The sequence below is a fragment of the Cercospora kikuchii genome (genome assembly GCF_019650295.1).
Source record: "Cercospora kikuchii DNA, contig_00002, whole genome shotgun sequence".
Lineage (NCBI taxonomy): Eukaryota > Fungi > Ascomycota > Dothideomycetes > Mycosphaerellales > Mycosphaerellaceae > Cercospora > Cercospora kikuchii.
The window spans coordinates 4102276-4120215 of record NW_025408583.1 but is presented as its reverse complement, the minus strand read 5'-3'; the positions used below and the strand labels follow the sequence as shown (position 1 = coordinate 4120215).

Sequence of the window (17940 nt, the reverse complement as noted above, 5' to 3'; positions counted from 1 at the left end):
AAGGTACAGCGGGAGCCAGCACACACGTATTTGTATATGATAGACCAGGATTGCAAGCAGATGATACTAGCGCCGGAGTTGGAGGACATTCTGATGATTTATTTGCGCGGACCTCAAGAGTGTGAGATGCTGGCTTGCTCAGGAGCGAGAACGGTTTTTGGGGCACAGGATTCTGTATGAGTATACAAGTTTGCTAAGGCAGATAGTTCTGCGGTAGATGGGGGTAAACACAGCACCCGGTTGTCTGCCTGCAATGCGGCTGTTCCTTCGAAGCCTTATTTCTGGTCATCCGTTCACATCGATCTGTTCGAGGCTCTTACGTTGCTGTTTCCGCCGGGCACTTTCAGCCTGCGCAACATCCTCGCCTGTGAGCACTTTTTCAGCATCGCAAGCGGTGTACATGCTCATCGTGAGTCTTCTTCCTTCCCCTCGCGTTCCCGGTCGCTTTGTGGCAGATCGACCCTCAATAAGCGCGTATCCTGATATTCGATTCGATCCTCGTGCCTAGCGTCTTTCCCCCCCATTTCACGTCCTCTTCTGCGTGGAAATAGAACCTAGTCTATCCTCCGTGACTCAACCGCCCGCCTCCAAATTCGCAACCTGCTTGGCCAGCGTCGCGAAAAACGGCTGGCCATTGGCCATCTTATCTCCTGCAGCTTTTCCCCCTCCTGAGGATGGGGAGCCCGAGGCTGGTTTGTATGGCGCGGCAGTAGGTTTTTTGTTGATCAGTAAGGCTTTGGCGTCTTCGATATTGAAACTGCTGGTCTGTTGCTGCGCGGGCTGGGGCACCGTAGGTGATGTGCTGTTGACGGGAGAGGGGCCGTTTGAAGCAGCGCGTTCTTGCTGTTTCGAGAGCCAGACGTTACGTGGTGGTGGGTTGCTGGTGTCCTGGGGCTTGGGCTGTTGTGCTGGGGGTTGTGTAGGATTGGAGGTCTGAGTCGGCGAGGCTACGGCGCTGGAGCGGTTGCTACTGCTTTGGGGTGCGTTGCGCGAGGCAGGATTCTGATTGTTGTTGTTGTTGTTGTTGTTGTTGTTGCGGAAGTTGGCGCTTCGGGTCTGCCACACGCTGTAGGAGACGGTAATGTTAGCTGGTTGTCGTCAGGCTGCGGCTTTCCGGTGTGAACTGACTTCTGCTGCGGAGCGGACATGCTGGCGGAGGTGCTGTCGATGTGCTTTGTCGATTTTAATGTCAGTTGACGGGCGTCCTCGCGTAGTCAAGAGGATGTGTCGAGGTGGTGTTCATGACGCTTTCTGGAAGCTCTGCCTCCAGCGGCGATCGGCAACGGAAGCTAGAGCAAGAGCAAGAGCTCTGACAGGGACGTGCCCTGAGGCATCAACCAAGCTCACCAGGCTGAGATTCTATCACACCGGCCTTCTCCCCGTCGTGCTTCTCAGCTTCACCCCGACAATTCTCTCGCCCTCATACTGCACTGCTCGGGTCCAGCAAGATGAATGATGCATGGCTGACCGGCGTAGAAGGGAGGGGGAAGACAGCATTACACCGAGTGGTCATCGATTTGATTGTCACTATATCTGAGGGCTGATTTGGTGGCTGCCGCCCACTCCACGCGACCAGACCCGCTGGGCTCAGCTCGCGCCAGCTGGGAGATTGGGAGACTGCTTTTCGGCCAGCCCGTGCGGGTTCATGCGATGGCTTGCCCCATCATCCATGCTTCTCGAGGACTGCTCAATGGCTTGTCGACCAGTTGCTCTGATTCTTGCGCAACCTGAATCTGGATATACGGCTTCTCTCGCGGCTGCAAGAACATGCTGCATAGCGGCCCCTTCACACCACACATCTGCATGGCTCCGCGCTGCGGGCGGGAGGCTGCATGGTGGCGGAAATATTGGCTGCGAGATGAGTGGATCTGCTGCTCAACCAATCACGCGAAGTGGCGTCTGTCGAAGACAGCGTGCACTCAAATCCACCGCGATGCGCCCTTGCATGATCAGATCCAGCAGCCCGAGATCATTCGATAGTGTAGGTCCTGTAGGAGCTGGAGTGCAGCTGGAGCGCGCCGGCTGATGAGGAAGTCGCCCGCAGAAAGGGCACGTCGTTGGCGGAAGGACATGGGCCGACATGGTTCCTGCCAGCGCGATACCATGCGGGCCCGCAATGGGAAACACGCAGCCCTGACAACTGTCTCCTGGCATTTCGCGATGGCCGTGGATGCACTTCCAACGAATGAGAGCCCCCACCAGCAGAATGGCGCAGAGTCCGCGATGCGTTTTGCTCTTCACACAAAGAGCCTGGCTCGATCCCTGCCGCTGGCGTGCACCACAGCCGCGTGGTATTGATTTCCAGGCGCCCGTAGGCTGCATTAGCTGGTGATAGTGTTATTGCTCCGACCATTTACAGTAACCGAAGACGGTTCATGCGCCCAAGGCGAGCCCTCCGCGCACTTTCATAACAACGGCACTTCGCGACAATCATCATCTCTTTCTGATCGTCGTTTCTTCTGGTCAGCTTCTTCGACAACACTCGGTGGACGCGGGCACACCCTCCAGGGATCTGCCCGAACGAAACATCCGGACCGTCAACCGACACACGAGGCTGCAAGGGATCCCATTAAACGCCGTTCTAGGCCTCTTCCGACTCGCGCACGTGTTACACCTATTCCAAGACGCTTGACCTTTTTGCTTTCAGACCATAACAATTGATCTTGGTCGGCTTGGATTTCTCCTTTCGCAGGACTGGACCTGCAGACTGGACATGCGACGGCAGCACGGCGTATGGAAACCAGTGCGATGACAACGGCCACATGTGCCTTCTCGTCCCGCAGCTCATCTACTTCTCCACTCGCTGCTGTGCAGCCAACATGGCGCGGTCGGCATCAGGAACCGGCCTGGAATGGATTCAATCTGGCACACTGTAACACAGCTTCAACGATCCGACAAAGACGGCAGCAATCACGAAAGCCTTATCGAATATCAGGGAAAGCAAATCTCGTACAGAAATTTACCATCTCGTTACTTTTCTGTTTACTCTTGCTATGTCGCGCATCTCATGCCCATCAACTACTGGGCCAGGACGACATTCTTCCACAGGAGCTGCTCTACGACCGAAGAGCACCGCCGCCGCCACCTCGGATGCATCTCGAGGTGAGAGATGAGGCATCCGTGCTAGCGTCGACGACCATCCGACCCAGTGGCTCTGCTACGGCCACTGGCGATATCCAGGTCGCGACGGAGACTGCAACGACATTGCCCAGACCGTTCGATTCGAACTTGGGCAACAACTTCACCACAAGCACCTGCCCCACTTTCTTTGAGCGCTTTCTAAACGACCAAGCTTTCGCGTCTTGTTTACCTCTATCATTACTTCTCCAGGTATGCAAGACGGTATCTCCGGGGAGATGAGCATCGCTAACAGTATGCACCAGACATCCAGTGGCTTCTTCACAGCCTCACGATCTCTCGTACGACTCACGACCATTCTCGACAGCACATGTAACGTCGACTTTCCAACATGCTCGGCCTTGATGGCCAGCTATGCCCAACAAGTCAAGCAGACCGCCAACTGCGGCTCTGATCTCGCAATGGGCAACCCCAGTGTCGTGCAAGCGTACAATGGCTTCCTAGCTTACGACACCTTGTACCACGCCGGATGCCTGAACGATAACAGTGGTAGTTACTGTTACGCCAACGCCGTCACTAATTCATCATCCCCCACGAGCAGCTACATTTACTACCTTCCCCTTGGCGTCGAACTGCCCGGAGGTTCACGGCCAGCTTGCACAACGTGTCTTCAGAATACCATGGCCATTTTCGCTCAGACAGCGAGCAACCATACTCAACCTCTCAACGGGGATTATCATTCTGCTGCGTCACAGATTCAGATGAACTGTGGACCTACTTTTGTTCAAGCCACGGTACAGAATTCTGGCTCTGGATCAATGCAGTCCACACTGCAGCCTCTGGCATTCCTCGTCACCATTCTGACTTTGTTGTTGAGCTTTGTTGGGTAAAAGCAAAGCGACGGATGGAGCGAAGACGAAACGTTGAGCGGAGAAGATCAAGCGCTGATCTTCCACTGACATGGGGGGGGGGAAAGTGAGATGCATTTGCATGGTACATGGCAACGACAGACGACTCTTTCTATTTTCCACTTCGACCATCGGGCAATTGGATTTTGATGTTTAGCGCGGCGTACTGGATCAGAAAGACTCTTCTTCGGCGGAACCGATACTTTCAATCATATTTATTGCATCTAGTGTAAAAGCGACAGCGCACCAAGACAGACAGGAAAAGAGAGAGGAAGAGAACAAATGGAGCAGAGAATTTGTGGATGGCAACGGAACACTGCTGTTTCCAGTTTTTGCATATGTGTGCTTCTAGCAACAGCATGACTGACTACTTCCATATAGAACTTATAAGGTATTAATAATAAGTCTTACTATCTATTAATAACGAAGGTCTGGATTTACCTTTTGTTTTGGTTCGACATCACATCCCTCACATCATCTCCGTCACAACTTTGTCTTTGGTGTTCGACCGCATCTGCCGGCAGAACAGGCAGGTGCAGGGTATCAGTGGAAAGCCCTAACTGCCTATCTGCTCGGAGCACTACGAAAGTGCACTTGCAAGATGTGCAGTGTTCCCACAAAACCTCAACTTATCAAAGCATACTACTGCTCACCTACTGCACGCCCTATCGAAACACTAAGCTCTTTGCTAGAACTATTCACTTCATCCCGGCACCGAGCTGCATCGCATCGTCCAAAGCCTCGCCAACTCACATGCACACATGGCACACGCGTTCTGAAGAAAAGCTCCGCGGGCGCAAGTATGAAGTATAATTCAATACCAAACTTTGTGTCCAAATCTTGACATGTCTCCATGTCCAGAGAAGCTCACGTCAGAAGTTCACTTTCCTCATCTGTCGGGCAGGAAATCCATCAGTATTGGGAAAGAGAGAAGAACGCAACGAACCAAGATTAGATCGAGTAGTTGATGATATGAGATACAATGAAGTGTTTCAATCTTTCCTCGAATATATACACAAGAACCCCGAACGAAAAATGGTGCCCTTCGTCCGTTCGCCGTTTTCTCCCCCACATGCACATGAGAGCTAGAAGTGGTGTCTCAGAGATAGGAACTGCGGTTAGAATCAGAGCTGAAGGAGAATCTCGTTCCTTCTTTTCGTTCGGGTCGAGGTGGTGATGTGATGATGGGAAACAGGTATCAACAAAATGCAGATGGATGATGCATGCCGCTCCTTTCGCGTCCAGCGATTGTCATCATCGTCGTGGTAGGTCCCCTGAATGCGCCTCTTTGATGAGAGATGAAGAAAAAAGATGAGAAAGGAGCGAATGCTAATGCTCAGATGCTTTTTTGCTGTGATGCATCGTGGGTCTCATTAAGGTCGTAGTTGTGGTGGATCATGGAAGTGCCTATTGTAAAGGCACCTCGTAAGTCTTGTGGTGGGGTGCTGCTGCGAGAGCCATATAGTCTCGTTTCCCATTTCCGATGCTTAAAAACAAAACAACACGCCATGCACGTCTGTTGGACTGGTGCCCGCTGACGTTGTCTGTTGCATGCGATGTGATTTTGATTCTTCTTCATTGATGGTGGTGGGAGATTGCGCCGTGTGTACGGCACCTTTGTCTCCCGCGTGCGTGATGTTGGAAACCAACTTTGTAAGTTGTAGCGCGTCCATTGAAGTCTCGAGAGGGAGGATTTGGTCACAGCCCTCGTGCATAGAGCTGGAACATTGTGGCTCTGTACTCTGGCCCGCGGAGGCTGAGGAGGAGCGTTGAGAAGTGGCTCGTTGGAGCTCGTTCGTTGTGCCATCGCTGAAATTGTGGGCTTTGTAAGTTGGTGGCTGTAGTTCCCACTGCTCAAGAAGCTCCATTCGCCAGTTCAATTTCATGCGTCGGCCGTCTACGACGATGACATCGCTTGCGCGTGGAGCATCGGCGTTGAGGATGGGCATGCATCTTCGAATGTACCTCAGTACTTGCTGTGGCGTGCGCAAATGCGGAGGCTGCCATTTTCCGTCTTCGTTGAAGTTGGTACTGGGCGTCGCATACATCATATCCGTGCCTAGCAGTGAATTGATAGTGGTACTTGTTGTCTGCCTTACGTTCGGTGGACGTGTCGTAGCATCCGTGGTACGTTCGCTGGCAGGCGCAGGAGCTGCAAAGTCTTCGCGAATCATCGATAAATCCACTTCGTCTTCTTCGCGCCCAGGCGTAGGCGGCATCGTGGTCTGTGTGTCTATTCGTGGAAGTTCAGGCCGTGTGGGATTCATTGCGGCAAAATCTGGGTACATCTGCCGGAAGAGACGTTCCTGTTCGGCCAGGAACCCGGGATCCGCCATATTGCCGTTGTAATGCGGCCGATTACGTCTTCTCCTCCGTGGTACTGTGCATTGCCTCGGTATACTTCGCTCGTCGATAGCATACGAGATATCAATTCCTGCGCTGATGATGTGGACCAGCTGGAAAATCAGCTCCTCGCAACTGTCAGCCAGTAGAATTTGATCCGTCTCAAGCCGCAAACGCAGAATCGTCTGGGGAACAGGCTTGTACAAGTCCGGGTCTTTTTGCCACGCCCTTCTTCTCGCCGAAGAAGGAATCAAATGCGCAAATCTCGACTGCGGGACCAGAATCGTGTGCTCGGTGTCAGTCGCCAACCCGACTTCGGCGTGTTGCAGTGTGTAGGATTTGAGCAGCTTCCCAGCCTTTCCGTCCTTGACTCTGTGGAAATTGATCATGGTACCACGTACCACCACGTAAACTTCCCTCCACTCGCCCTCGCAACACCCATGCAGTGGGTTCATCGACTCCAGGTTCAACAAAACTTTGGCCTCTGCACCCACAGTGCAGGTATAGCTGGGTAGCTGTTCTCTGCCATCCTGCGAGGTTCGCAACGGTCGTGCAGGAGTTCGTGCAGCGGCGGCGTAGGCTGGTGGTGTGTCGTTCGAGACGTCGCATTTCGTTTGGAAGGTGTTGTAATAGCTTGTCGCTCGCCGCGGTCTTCCTGGCCGAGCTTGTTCAGCCGGCTGATGCTGGTGATCCTGGGTGGCAGCTGGTCTGGCAAGCTCGGCACCGTCCGATGTCACTCTCCTCCGCAGCTCCCCCAGTGTCGACGCCATGGCCATGATTTCCTGTTTTTGCGCTCACACACACGCGAAAGGCAAGTGCAGTGGTGAGGTTCGCAGCGTCTAATGCCCAAGCCAGTGCCCCTCAAGCCCAAATCATGAGGATCTTCAATGGTCGGTATGTCATCGGCTTCCGACGCTAGAGCTGCCCGAGCTGGATCCGCATCGAGTAATGTCGGCGGTGTTCCCGGTTTGCGATCGCAATGATGTCGTCGCTCTTGACTCTGCTTTTGGGCGCAGACGCGTGCGTTTTGAAAGAAGAAGGCAGTAGTCGGAGATGGGTGTCAATGTGTATAGACCGTGTCCCGCCGGGCTAAAATCGGTAGGAGCAGATCCAGGTCTGGTGGTCTTAACACCGTGCCGCGTGCGTTAGTGAACGGGTCGCAGATTTGGTGAATTGGGTGGGATGGATGAGGAGGAGCAGGAAGTGTAGAGAGACATGTACGAGCAGCACAAAGACGCTACCGTCCCCTCTCCGCGATCCCGCGTGTGCATGTGCACTCGTGGGCAGGCGATGATCTAGAAACGCCACGGGCAAAGCCTGCTGAAGACCGGGTCCGTAACGACTCAACTTGGCGCCAATCGCAAGCTCACTGCACCACGCACCGTCACAAGAACACTGGACCCTGCAGGTCTCGCGAAGTCGCATTCTGCAGGGCCGCGGACGATGCCTCTCATGTCTGCGCGCATCTTCGTCTCCTCGGTCAGCGACGCATTCCTGATTGCACCCAGTCCAATCCTTCCTCGCCCTGCTTGCTTCCATCGCGCAAGTCCGCCTGCGCTGCGCAATGCATGCTAATCCGCGATACATTGGTAGAGTACAAAGCCACCAAGCATCTCACCATCTGGAGCGGTTCTGGAGCCCGTCCGGCTGCAACCCAGTCCTGTCTCATGCACGCCCAGAGACTTGCCGAACCAGCTAGCTCGCTTTCCTGTTCGTGCGCGCGTTCGCCAAACAGAACCTTCCAACGCGCGAGAGTTCGGCCGGACTCACGCACCGCAGCAGCGACACATGGGCAGAGCTGCAGCTGCAGTAGTGGTGAGCTGATGCGCTGACATGCTCTTCACACACATCTCACGTTATCGGCCAGCGCGCGCGCGGCTGAAAGAAGAAGCTGGCCTGCCTGCCTGCCTGCCTGCATGCATGCCTGGATTCGCTGCGATGTATGCATGCGGCTAGTTCTCCGCGTGGATTCTTTTTAGCATCTCACTCGCGTGCATGCTATCGTTGCACATGTTGCACCAACCTCTCGCGCTTACGCAACCGTGATCGCAAGGTCCTCCTCGGCGCCAGTATTCAGCTGGCACCAACAAGCTTACCGTTGGCACCTTTGACCTCTTGTCGCTCGCTACTCCTGTCTTGTCTCTCAACATCGCAGCGGTAACTAACGGCCGCTCTGAGACAACGCACAAACCAATCGCCACCGGGATGCACCGTCGCGACTCACAATCACACGGTTGACGAAGCAGCGAAGATGCTGTCTGGTAAATCAGCTACTGTGCCTTTTGCAATCTTTGTGGAGTTGGCACTTGACCCACGCCACACCCTGGTCAGCATCACGCGACAGTGATGTAAATGCAATATGTAGCAGAGGCTCAATCTGCGCCATGTGCAATGCGCGTGCAAACTCGATTTTTAGCATCTTAATTTCGTTCACGGCATGCAGCGGCATGCATGATTGCCAGATCCCTTCTCATTGGGACCAGGACACGACCAAGTCGTCCAGACGTGATCGTATCGCTCTCCTCTCGATTCTTACAAGACACCGCCGAGCACTCATATGCTCCAGCGTCCCAAAACGCTCATGGACGCCGTTCCAGAACGCCGCGCTACCTGAGGTTGCCTCATAGCACCTCCGCTTTCAGTATAAGCATTACATTTACAATTGGTCGTGGTATATCGCACTACGATGGCTCAGGCACCGAAGACTGTGTTCGTCTTCTTCGTTGCTTGCCCACCCCCTCTTGCCGCTGCGCAAGCACCTCCCGAAGCGCGGGATCATCGCGATCCCTGTCAACGTGATGAACACGGACGTGTCTAAGACTTGTTAGATTTGTGACCTTGAAAGTTGCGCGAGTCCTGCCTCACCTTTGCAAGTTGTCGGGCCTGGGATATCTGTGCTCGCGGTCGGGACAGAAGGGGCAAATATAGCCAGGACTGTTATGCACAAGTCCGTGCCGAATCATTTCATTCTTGCGTTTGAAGCCTTTGCCACCCTCACTGCGTGGGCAGTCTTTCACAGGGCAGTAGTGCGGTCGATTCTGCGAGTGCACATTTCTGTGCGAGCTATGTGGGGTCAGCCTTCGTCCACATCTACACTAGAATCTAGACACACCTGAGAAGATATTGTGTCTGGAAGGGCATCGCCGTACATCCAGGATAGTCGCACTTGAAGCCACCTATCGGGACAATGGTCATTCCCGGAGGCGGCGGCAATATAGGTCTCTGAACTCCTTCTGTCGGTATGGGTCCTTCGGTCGGCGTCGTCTGCGCGGTGCTGTATCCATCCGTGCTCGAACTGGTCTGTCCGTGACTGTCGCCTGAGGAGGAATTCGTTGGTATTGTTGGTAATGAGGGTATCGGTGGTGGAAAGTTAGGGTTTGCCTCAGTGGCTGCTGATGACCGCCTTCGATCTGTGTAATAAGCAGATACGGCATATTGCTTTGGCGATCCGTAATGATGGCTTTCACCCGCACCACTTGTCGGGGACCGTGGTCCGGGAGGATAAAATGCAGTTGGCGATGTCTGTGCACTGTTTGCGTATGGCGGGAAAAAGGGCATCATGGGAGACTGTGACGTGGCGGAGCTGAAAGATTGACTGTGATGATGATGAGCGGCTTGTGCTATCCGGGAGTCTTGTTGCGTTGCTGCTTCAGCCAGCTCTGTGAGTTGGCCTAGCTGTCCGGTCAACTGCCGGAAGGAAGGCAAGCTCTGACCGGTCGGTGATGCTGCAGTAGTTTCCCTGCTGGGCGACGAAGGTTGCACGATAGGCAGAGTGTTCGCAGTGCCCTCCTCGACTGGTATTGCGTGTTTGCGCAATGTAGGAGAGTTGGCGATTGAATCTCGAGAAGCTCGGTTTGGCACGTGGTCCAGCGCAGGAGAGGTCCCGAGCTCCAGAGGAACGAGCGCATCGCTATCCTGGGACTTTTGCGATGGTAATTGGGGTACGCTATCGGCACTGTTCTGTGCTGAATCGATTCTAGTCCGCTCCACAAGACTTTTCATTTCTTGCTGAGGATGCGACGCCCGGTCGCTCTCCTGCATCGCGGCGGCAGCAGTGGCCTTCAAGGCATCACTGGTGCTGTTGCTGTGCTTTTCGCCAGCATCATTGTGCGAGCTCAGTTGCTCAGGCAAGTCGGGCCCAGCTTTCACAATATAAGGTCTCCCGGCGGCCGCATTAGATGACGACTTGTCGGACATTGTGTTCCGCGTGGAGAATGGAAGAGAGCGGCCAGGGTTGGTGCCGGAGATGGCCCACTCTGCCGCAGGTGAGGCTCGCAGATCTATACTGGTGCAGACTTCGCGGATGAGAACGAATGCAGGATGAATCGAGACCGGTGCTTTCCGATGGCCTTGGACTTCTCGTGCTGCCACGTCCGGTGCAGTGCAGTGACAAATGATACGCGACTGACTTTCGAATGGGCAGCGAACTCAATCCCAGGATGTGTGCCGCGTCGAGGCACTCGCGGTCGTGTGGGCAACCGGGCTCAAATCAGAAGAAATGGTACTTTCGTGAGCAGCAGGCTAGGAGGACCGTTCGTGGTCATGCAAGACAAGTGGCAACGTTCGGACGCCGAGTTCGAGTCCATCCACAGCAATGCAATCGTCGGTAGGTCAGCTTGGGGCTTCCTGTGAACGAGTCAGTACGGTTTGCCGGCTGAACATGCTGGTCGCACAGCCCGGCGCAAGCAATGAAGTTGGGTGATGCGGCTCAAGCTCTGGCAGCAACCACAAGAGCAGGCTGCGAATGCATAAAGGGAGGCGTTCTGGGAGATGTCGGATGGGCCGCGATATGACCCGGCGGCTGAGCAGGTTGTGCGAAGACGAGGTGTCGAGAACATGTACGGCGCATGGATACCGGGGCTGGTCGACTCACCTAGGCACCATGCCTCTCAGCCGCGATGACGTTGCGTTGTCCCAATTTGGCGAGTGCGCGGCAGAGCAGGCGTGTCCGTCGCAGAAGAATAGGTGTGCTTGCGGCGTGTTGCGCGTGCGATATGTCTCGCCAAATGAAGCCTCGCAGCTGCCAAAAGACCAGCAGCTCGGCAGAGACGTCGTGGTGTGGGCCTAGAACGTCCGATCACCACCCGCACCTCCAGCCACGCAGACGTCGTCCGAGCATAAAAGGGAACAGCAAGCAAGCTGTGGGGGTGCCCGATGGGAGCCTCACGTTCTCGCGCGCGGCGATCGAGCACGCAGCAGCGCTGCTGGCGGTCGTCCGTTCGGTGGCCAGGCTGGCGCAATAGTGTTGTAGTTGGTTGCGCCGCGTCGCGGAGCGTGTAAGCTGACGGTGGTGACTGGAGAATGCGGATGTGTTGTACTGTCCTCGAGCGAGAGCGTGGAAGGTGCCGGGCGTGCGAGGCTGGAGCTAAGCCGCTTTCCGCGTTCGCCATTTTGCGGACAGCACGCTCTGCGGTGCGGAAGCAGGGTTCCCTCCACCGTCACGGCAGCCATGCACACGTCTGCTAGACTGCTCCAGGCAACCTGTGCGAGACAAGTTGCAGTGCGGTGGGCGTGGTATGCTGTGAATGCCATATGAGCCTCCACAGCCGCCATGCGTCCAACCACGCGTAGGGCTGATGCGATGATGATCGATGACGAGCACCGGGACGATGGGCCAGCCACGATGCACATCGAAGAACGTCTCCTTTGTTTGCTGCTGCCAGTCTAGCATACGCATACCCCACTGATGCTGCTGAGAAGGCGCTTCTGGCTGCCGAGTTGCACATTCCTCATTCGGACTGCTCCCAAGCTCGCCTTGCCCTCGCGACACAGCCCCATTCTACCACTTGCCCCAGGGACCGGTTGCGCGCGGCAGATGATCTCCTCCAAGCGGAAAGCGCCTCCAAGCCAAAGCAGCACACCCGCTAAGAAGCGTCCAAAGCCCGACATCCCAGAATATCACACGACTCCTAGTGTCAAGGAGGACGACGGAAGCATTCAATGGCCCGCCCCTCGTTCACAAATCGACAAGGCCCGCAGCATCATCGTAGAATCTGCCGAGGCCAAGGGCAACATCGTGCTCGTGCCGGATAAGGACGCTGACGGCTTATCCGCTGGAGCAATACTGCAACACACCTTGTTGCTGTTGGGAGTGTCGCCAGAAAGAATAAAAACTCATTTGTTGACCAAAGGGACCACGGTGCACAGTGATGTGGAAAGGCAACGCCTCGCCTCGCTCAATCCTGAATATGTCTTTGTCATAGATCAAGGCTCTCGACCTGGGCCTCCAATTGTGGATGTTCCTCACACTGGTCTAGTGATAGATCACCATTTCGCTACTCCCTCCGATTTCCCAGAACGCTCCAACCATGTGACAGCCTGTCACTCCCCGCCGGTTGCTACTTCTGCGCTCCTTACGTACCACATCTGCGAAACGTTGCATCCTGAAGTCGCCTCGAAATGTGACTGGCTTTGTGTAGTAGGCACACATGGCGATCTGGGAACTACACTCAAGTGGTCGGACCCCTTTCCAGACATGACCAGTACCTTCAAGAAATATAAGAAGAAGGTGCTGAATGATGTGGTGAGCTTGGTAAATGCTCCACGAAGGACAGCAACATGTAAGTCATAGCGATAGCATGGATTGACAAGTGACGTTCACTAATATTCTTCACAGATGATGTCAGGTCAGCTTGGGAAGCGCTCAGCAAGACTGATGATCCTGCCAGCGTTTTGAATAACCCCCGCCTTCTCGATGCTCGAGCTGAAGTCAATGCCGAAGTGGAGCGCTGCACACATGCTGCACCCAAATTCTCGTCTGACGGCAAGGTCGCCGTTTTCCGAATCAGGAGCGAAGCACAAGTCCATCCAGTGATCGCCACTCGATGGGCAGGTCATCTTCAATCAAACAAACTTGAAATTGTGATGGTCGCGAACGAAGGATATCTGGAAGGTAAAGTGAATTTCAGCTGCCGCATAGCTCGATGTGCACGAGGCAGAGAGATCCCAGTGAACATCATCGAAAGTCTGAAGGCGTATGCCAGTCTGCCAGAAATTGTTCCTGTAGAGGAGGATGGTACCACGGAAGAGCCGCCTTCGATGGCCACTGTAAAACCGACTCTGTTGGAAAGAATGGGGGAGAACTTCGCGCGTGGGCACGTACAGGCCAGCGGTGGGATCGTCGCAACTGAGGATTTTGAAGAGCTGATGAAACGAATGGAAGTCGGCGTGAAAAAGGCCAATGACAGCGGTCCGAGCAAGAACAAGATGAAGGAAAGCCCTGCGAAGCAAAAGAACACTCTATTGACGTATTTCAAGAAGAGCGAATGATGAAGGTCCCAAAAGCGCCGAAGAGGTGGCCGCTTGCGGGCAGTAGCATGAGAATTCGGAAACGTTCTGACTTTGCAACCACCTCACCCGACGCGACCATGATTCCACGCCTGCCTACTTATCGAGACGGAACACCTTGGACACGATCGACAAATCAGAGACACGAGGAGGGCACAAAATTGCACTTTCTCTGATGAAGCACGTCGGATCTGATGTCCTGATTTCTGAGCTGCTCTTCGGCGGTAGAATGGTCATTCAGTTCTGCAGTGCTGCAGCCCATGGATGCCTTCAGTGTTTATGGTACAGAGAGTGGTGTGCTCTTTCTTCTTGATGCAATGGGCGTTTGCATGCAGCTATAGGCTCGCCAGCACTTGCGTCATGAACGAGGCATTGTACATCGGCTAAGGACGTGCGACTTTGGATTTTCGACCGGGAGCTGCACGTTCGAAATAGTAGAATAAATGTATCTCCACAGCCAAGACCGCTGCGATCGACATACGGATATCGGGCGTTCGTGAGTTCGAGCTTGGCGGGTCGGGTGGGCTCTTCGCCAGGCATCCGGACGGACCTATGGTGGCCCAGTTTCAGCGCCACCATCGTTGTAAGTTTACCGCATTGACAGCTATGTCTCCACCTCCAGTTCACACACCCTTGCTGCCACCGACATTTGGGCGATTTGATCTTCTCGGATCCGTATTATTGGGTTGCCAATCGCTAGCACTGCCCATTGATACAGTACTTGACCGGACGCCTCCTCTGGTCGCGCTTCCAGAGCGACTTTGACGGCTTCAGCACGTCCATCCTGCCCGCGTCATGGCGGCTCAGCAACACGATGTTCGTCCTGACTATCATTCTCCGGACATCTCAACGGACAACGACGCGACGATGAAAGCAGTGGACCAGCGGCAGCATCCTGCTGCTCGTTCCTCTCCAGCCCCGGAATCGACCAAGAAGCCAAACATGTTCAAGAAGCTTTGGCAAAAGCTTGACCTCGATGTGCAGACTGTTATACTGATGTTTAAGGCATCTTTGCCGCCCACGATTGCGGTCGCAATGTATCAGAGTCCAGCAGTCGCGAGAGAATATACCACGCTGGGCTACTTGATCGCTATCACATCCGTTCTGGGAATGTGCATCATGCCGAGGGCTATGTTTGTGCAAACGATGTGAGTAATGCTCAACTCTCTATTTGGCCTTGTCTTCGCTTGGTCAGCCCGTGAATATGTCGGATTGAAAAGAAGGAGAACTTTCGTCAATTCCGGCTCTGTCACGTACCCAGAACTAACATGTCGCTAGTACTCTCAATGTTCTGGGCGTATGCATTGGTGGTGCAATGTGTCTTCTCGCATTGTACTCTGCCATTCAAGCACGGATACATACAACGCCAGCAGGTGCTCCTCCGATAGGATACAATTCGAGCGCTTCAGCTGTGTTGGCAGTGTGGCTCTTCTTCTTTGTCTATCTTGCCAATATTTTGCGAGCTGCTCTACCTCAGATGCAGTTCCCTGTCATCATTTTCTCCATATTTATTTCGGTGTCAATGACATACGGTAGGAAATGCGCCTCCTTAGATGATGGACCATCTAATGCGCTACAGGCACACAGTTCCCTACAATGGACTACGCACTTAGTTTCATGCAACGGCTCATCCAGACGTTCTTGACTGGCTTTGCCCTCGCAGTGGGAGTTTCATTCTTGGTCTTCCCTGTAAGCTCGAGAATGGTCGTTTTCAAAGAGATGGAAGGATATCTCAAAGGCATGAGTGGTCTATTGAAACTTCAAGGCGCCTACCTTGCGAGCTTGGAAACCTGGGAACCGGAGAGCAGCGAGCAGAAACCAGGAATGGACAAGTACAACGACAGGAAGCAGAAGGGACCAGCACCATTATTAATGACTGAAGCTGGTAAGAAAATGAAGGCAGCTATGCAGAAAATACTCGAGCTACACACGAAGCTACCCACGGATATCTCCTTTGCAAAGAAAGAGATTGCGTTCGGAAAACTGTCGCCAAAGGATATTACCGAGACATGGAAGCGAATGAGGTTCATACTGGTGCCTATCATTGGTTTGAACTCAGTGCTGGATATCTTGCAACGACGAGCTGAGGAAGCGGGTTGGGAGAAGCCGAACACCAACGAGGCAGACGAGCGCTCAAAGAGACGACAAATTGACGATCTGCACGAGCTTATGAAGTCTCTGCATGAGCCTTTAGCCACGCAGGGTGCGCATCTCGATTCCGCCTTCCAGCATGTTCTCTACACATTGGAGCTCGCTAAACCGCCCAAGAAGAAGTCCAGTGATGAAGAGAGTGCCGACGCTGGACCAATTCCCGGGACAGCCACATATGCGGAAGGTTTTCGAAAACAACTGGACGAGTTCTACCACTCTAAAAAGCATTCCGTCGAAGAATGGTGTCATCAGCATGGATTCGACATTCCGGACGACTTCTTCGAACCTACTTTTGAGCGACCAGAAGAATGGAGCGATGATCGCTCTGAGCATGCACGCGAACGAGACCAACGGCACCTTTTCTTCGCTCTCTATGTGCACCACCTTCTCCACAAAGCCGGTGAAGCCGCCCTCGAGTTAGTTCTCTATGCAGATGAGCGCAAAGCGTCTGGCACTATGCAGAGATCCCGTCTCATTGTCCCCGGGCTGAAGACTTTCAAGAAATGGCTCTTCTCTTGTTTCGGGAAAGACGACCTCCATGATGAAAATCTCCTGACCGCTGATGTCTCTACTGGCCGTGCTCTAGATCTAGGAGAATCCTTTGGCAAATCGAAGGATCCAGAGCACTTGCCACCCAGGAATGCGTGGGAGAAGGTCGGAGAGACGATCAGATTGATTCCGCGGGCGCTCAGAAGTGATGCTTCGGCCTTTGGATTCCGTGTCGCGTGTGCCACGATGACAGTGGCCATTATCTGTTTCCTGCATGATTCGCAGGCATGGTTTCTGAGGCACCGAATCCTATGGGCGATGATCATGGTGCCAATCAGTATGACGAGAACAGCCGGACAGTCGACATGGTCTTTTGCGCTGCGTATTATGGGTACCGCGATTGCGATGATTGCGGCGTACATTATCTGGTACATCGTGGACGGCAAAACAGCTGGTGTGATCGTGTTCTTGTGGTTCTGGCTGTTCTTGGCCTTTTATATTCTGCTGAAGCAGAAGACACTGCTCATTGCGGGCATCATCTCTGTGAGCCTTCATCGTCACCCGTTCGCCTGAGATATTTGCTGACAATCGTGTAGGCTGTTACCGCCATCCTGATCATTGGCTACGAACTCCAGACCCGCGTTGTCGGCATCGAAGCGAGCGAGTCCAACGGCCAGCCCTACTACGAAACTTACCTTCTCGCTCCCTACCGTCTCGCTACTGTCTGTGGTGGTCTCGCTGTAGCCTACATCTGGACCATCTTCCCCTACCCGGTCAGTGAATCGACTGAACTCCGCAAAGACGTCGGTGCTGCCCTCTACATGCTCGCGAACCTCAACTCGGTTGTAAACGAACTCGTCCGCGCCCGACTCCAGAATATCGCCGGCGACGAAGCCACAAAAGGTACCCGCGCCTTCCACCTCGAGAAAGCGCGAAACCTCGTATTCACCAAAACACTCACCCTCCTCACCACCCTCGAACAAAACTCCGCCTTTTCCAAGTTCCAAATCCGCGTCGGCGGCCGCTTTCCTCACGAAGAATACACTGGCCTCATATCCAGCATCCAACGCGTGATGCAATACATAACTTTAATATCCTACGCCTCTCGAACCTTCTCCCACCCGGACGACAACGAATCATCTTCCCGACATACAGCCTGGTCCCAGGATTTCCGGAAGTTACTCACGTCCGTCAATGCCACATCTCACAAACTCACCTCTCTGCTATCCCTCCTGTCCTCCAGCATCACAGACGCAAGAGCTCTTCCACCTTATCTGGAGATCCCGCAACACGCGAAATATTTGCAACGCATGGAGAAGATTGATAAGGACATTTTGAGCGTGAGACATATTGATGAGCCGGAATATTCTGCTTTTGCGGTGATTCAGATTTGTGCGCAGTGTATTAATGATGATGTGGTGAAGATTACTAGGTGAGTCTCCCTTCTGAGAGGGATCGTTGGTAGTTGTGATTTTGCTAACTCTTTATGTTTCTAATAGACATGTAAAGACTCTGGTCGGAGTCATTGATTTTAGCTTCCATGTTCAAGATCGGCATCAGGAAGGGGATGAGACATCGATTGATAGTGGTGCGGATGAGAAGAAAGGTGGACAGTAGTTGTTTCTGTTGAATGTAGTGTCAGAATATACTTTTAATCGTTGATCTCGCGCTCCAGAGTCTATTC

The 17940-nt window shown here is 53.7% G+C and overlaps 6 protein-coding genes across 6 annotated transcripts; 3 read left to right on the top strand and 3 right to left on the bottom strand.

The window, feature by feature from the left end:
• Window positions 1-573: 573 nt before the first annotated feature.
• Window positions 574-1148, bottom strand: CKM354_000383700 (uncharacterized protein; the record flags this gene model as incomplete). The annotated part of the gene is made up of 2 exons (XM_044799054.1): window positions 574-1066; window positions 1129-1148. 2 exons carry the CDS (start codon window positions 1146-1148, stop codon window positions 574-576), a joined length of 513 nt encoding a protein of 170 aa, XP_044654989.1.
• Window positions 1149-2733: 1585 nt separating this feature from the next.
• On the top strand, window positions 2734-3968 carry CKM354_000383600 (uncharacterized protein; the record flags this gene model as incomplete). The annotated part of the gene is made up of 2 exons (XM_044799053.1): window positions 2734-3330; window positions 3384-3968. 2 exons carry the CDS (start codon window positions 2734-2736, stop codon window positions 3966-3968), a joined length of 1182 nt encoding a protein of 393 aa, XP_044654988.1.
• A 1505-nt stretch (window positions 3969-5473) lies between these two features.
• CKM354_000383500 (uncharacterized protein) lies at window positions 5474-7105 on the bottom strand (the record flags this gene model as incomplete). The annotated part of the gene is made up of 1 exon (XM_044799052.1): window positions 5474-7105. The coding sequence occupies one exon, from the start codon at window positions 7103-7105 to the stop codon at window positions 5474-5476; it is 1632 nt and encodes a 543-aa protein (XP_044654987.1).
• A 1905-nt stretch (window positions 7106-9010) lies between these two features.
• On the bottom strand, window positions 9011-10526 carry CKM354_000383400 (uncharacterized protein; the record flags this gene model as incomplete). The annotated part of the gene is made up of 3 exons (XM_044799051.1): window positions 9011-9143; window positions 9195-9392; window positions 9442-10526. The coding sequence occupies 3 exons, from the start codon at window positions 10524-10526 to the stop codon at window positions 9011-9013; spliced, it is 1416 nt and encodes a 471-aa protein (XP_044654986.1).
• Window positions 10527-12015: 1489 nt separating this feature from the next.
• Window positions 12016-13598, top strand: CKM354_000383300 (uncharacterized protein; the record flags this gene model as incomplete). The annotated part of the gene is made up of 2 exons (XM_044799050.1): window positions 12016-12889; window positions 12946-13598. 2 exons carry the CDS (start codon window positions 12016-12018, stop codon window positions 13596-13598), a joined length of 1527 nt encoding a protein of 508 aa, XP_044654985.1.
• An 813-nt stretch (window positions 13599-14411) lies between these two features.
• On the top strand, window positions 14412-17873 carry CKM354_000383200 (uncharacterized protein; the record flags this gene model as incomplete). Its single annotated transcript, XM_044799049.1, has 5 exons — window positions 14412-14764; window positions 14895-15148; window positions 15196-16799; window positions 16853-17688; window positions 17756-17873. 5 exons carry the CDS (start codon window positions 14412-14414, stop codon window positions 17871-17873), a joined length of 3165 nt encoding a protein of 1054 aa, XP_044654984.1.
• Between the last annotated feature and the right edge of the window lie 67 nt (window positions 17874-17940).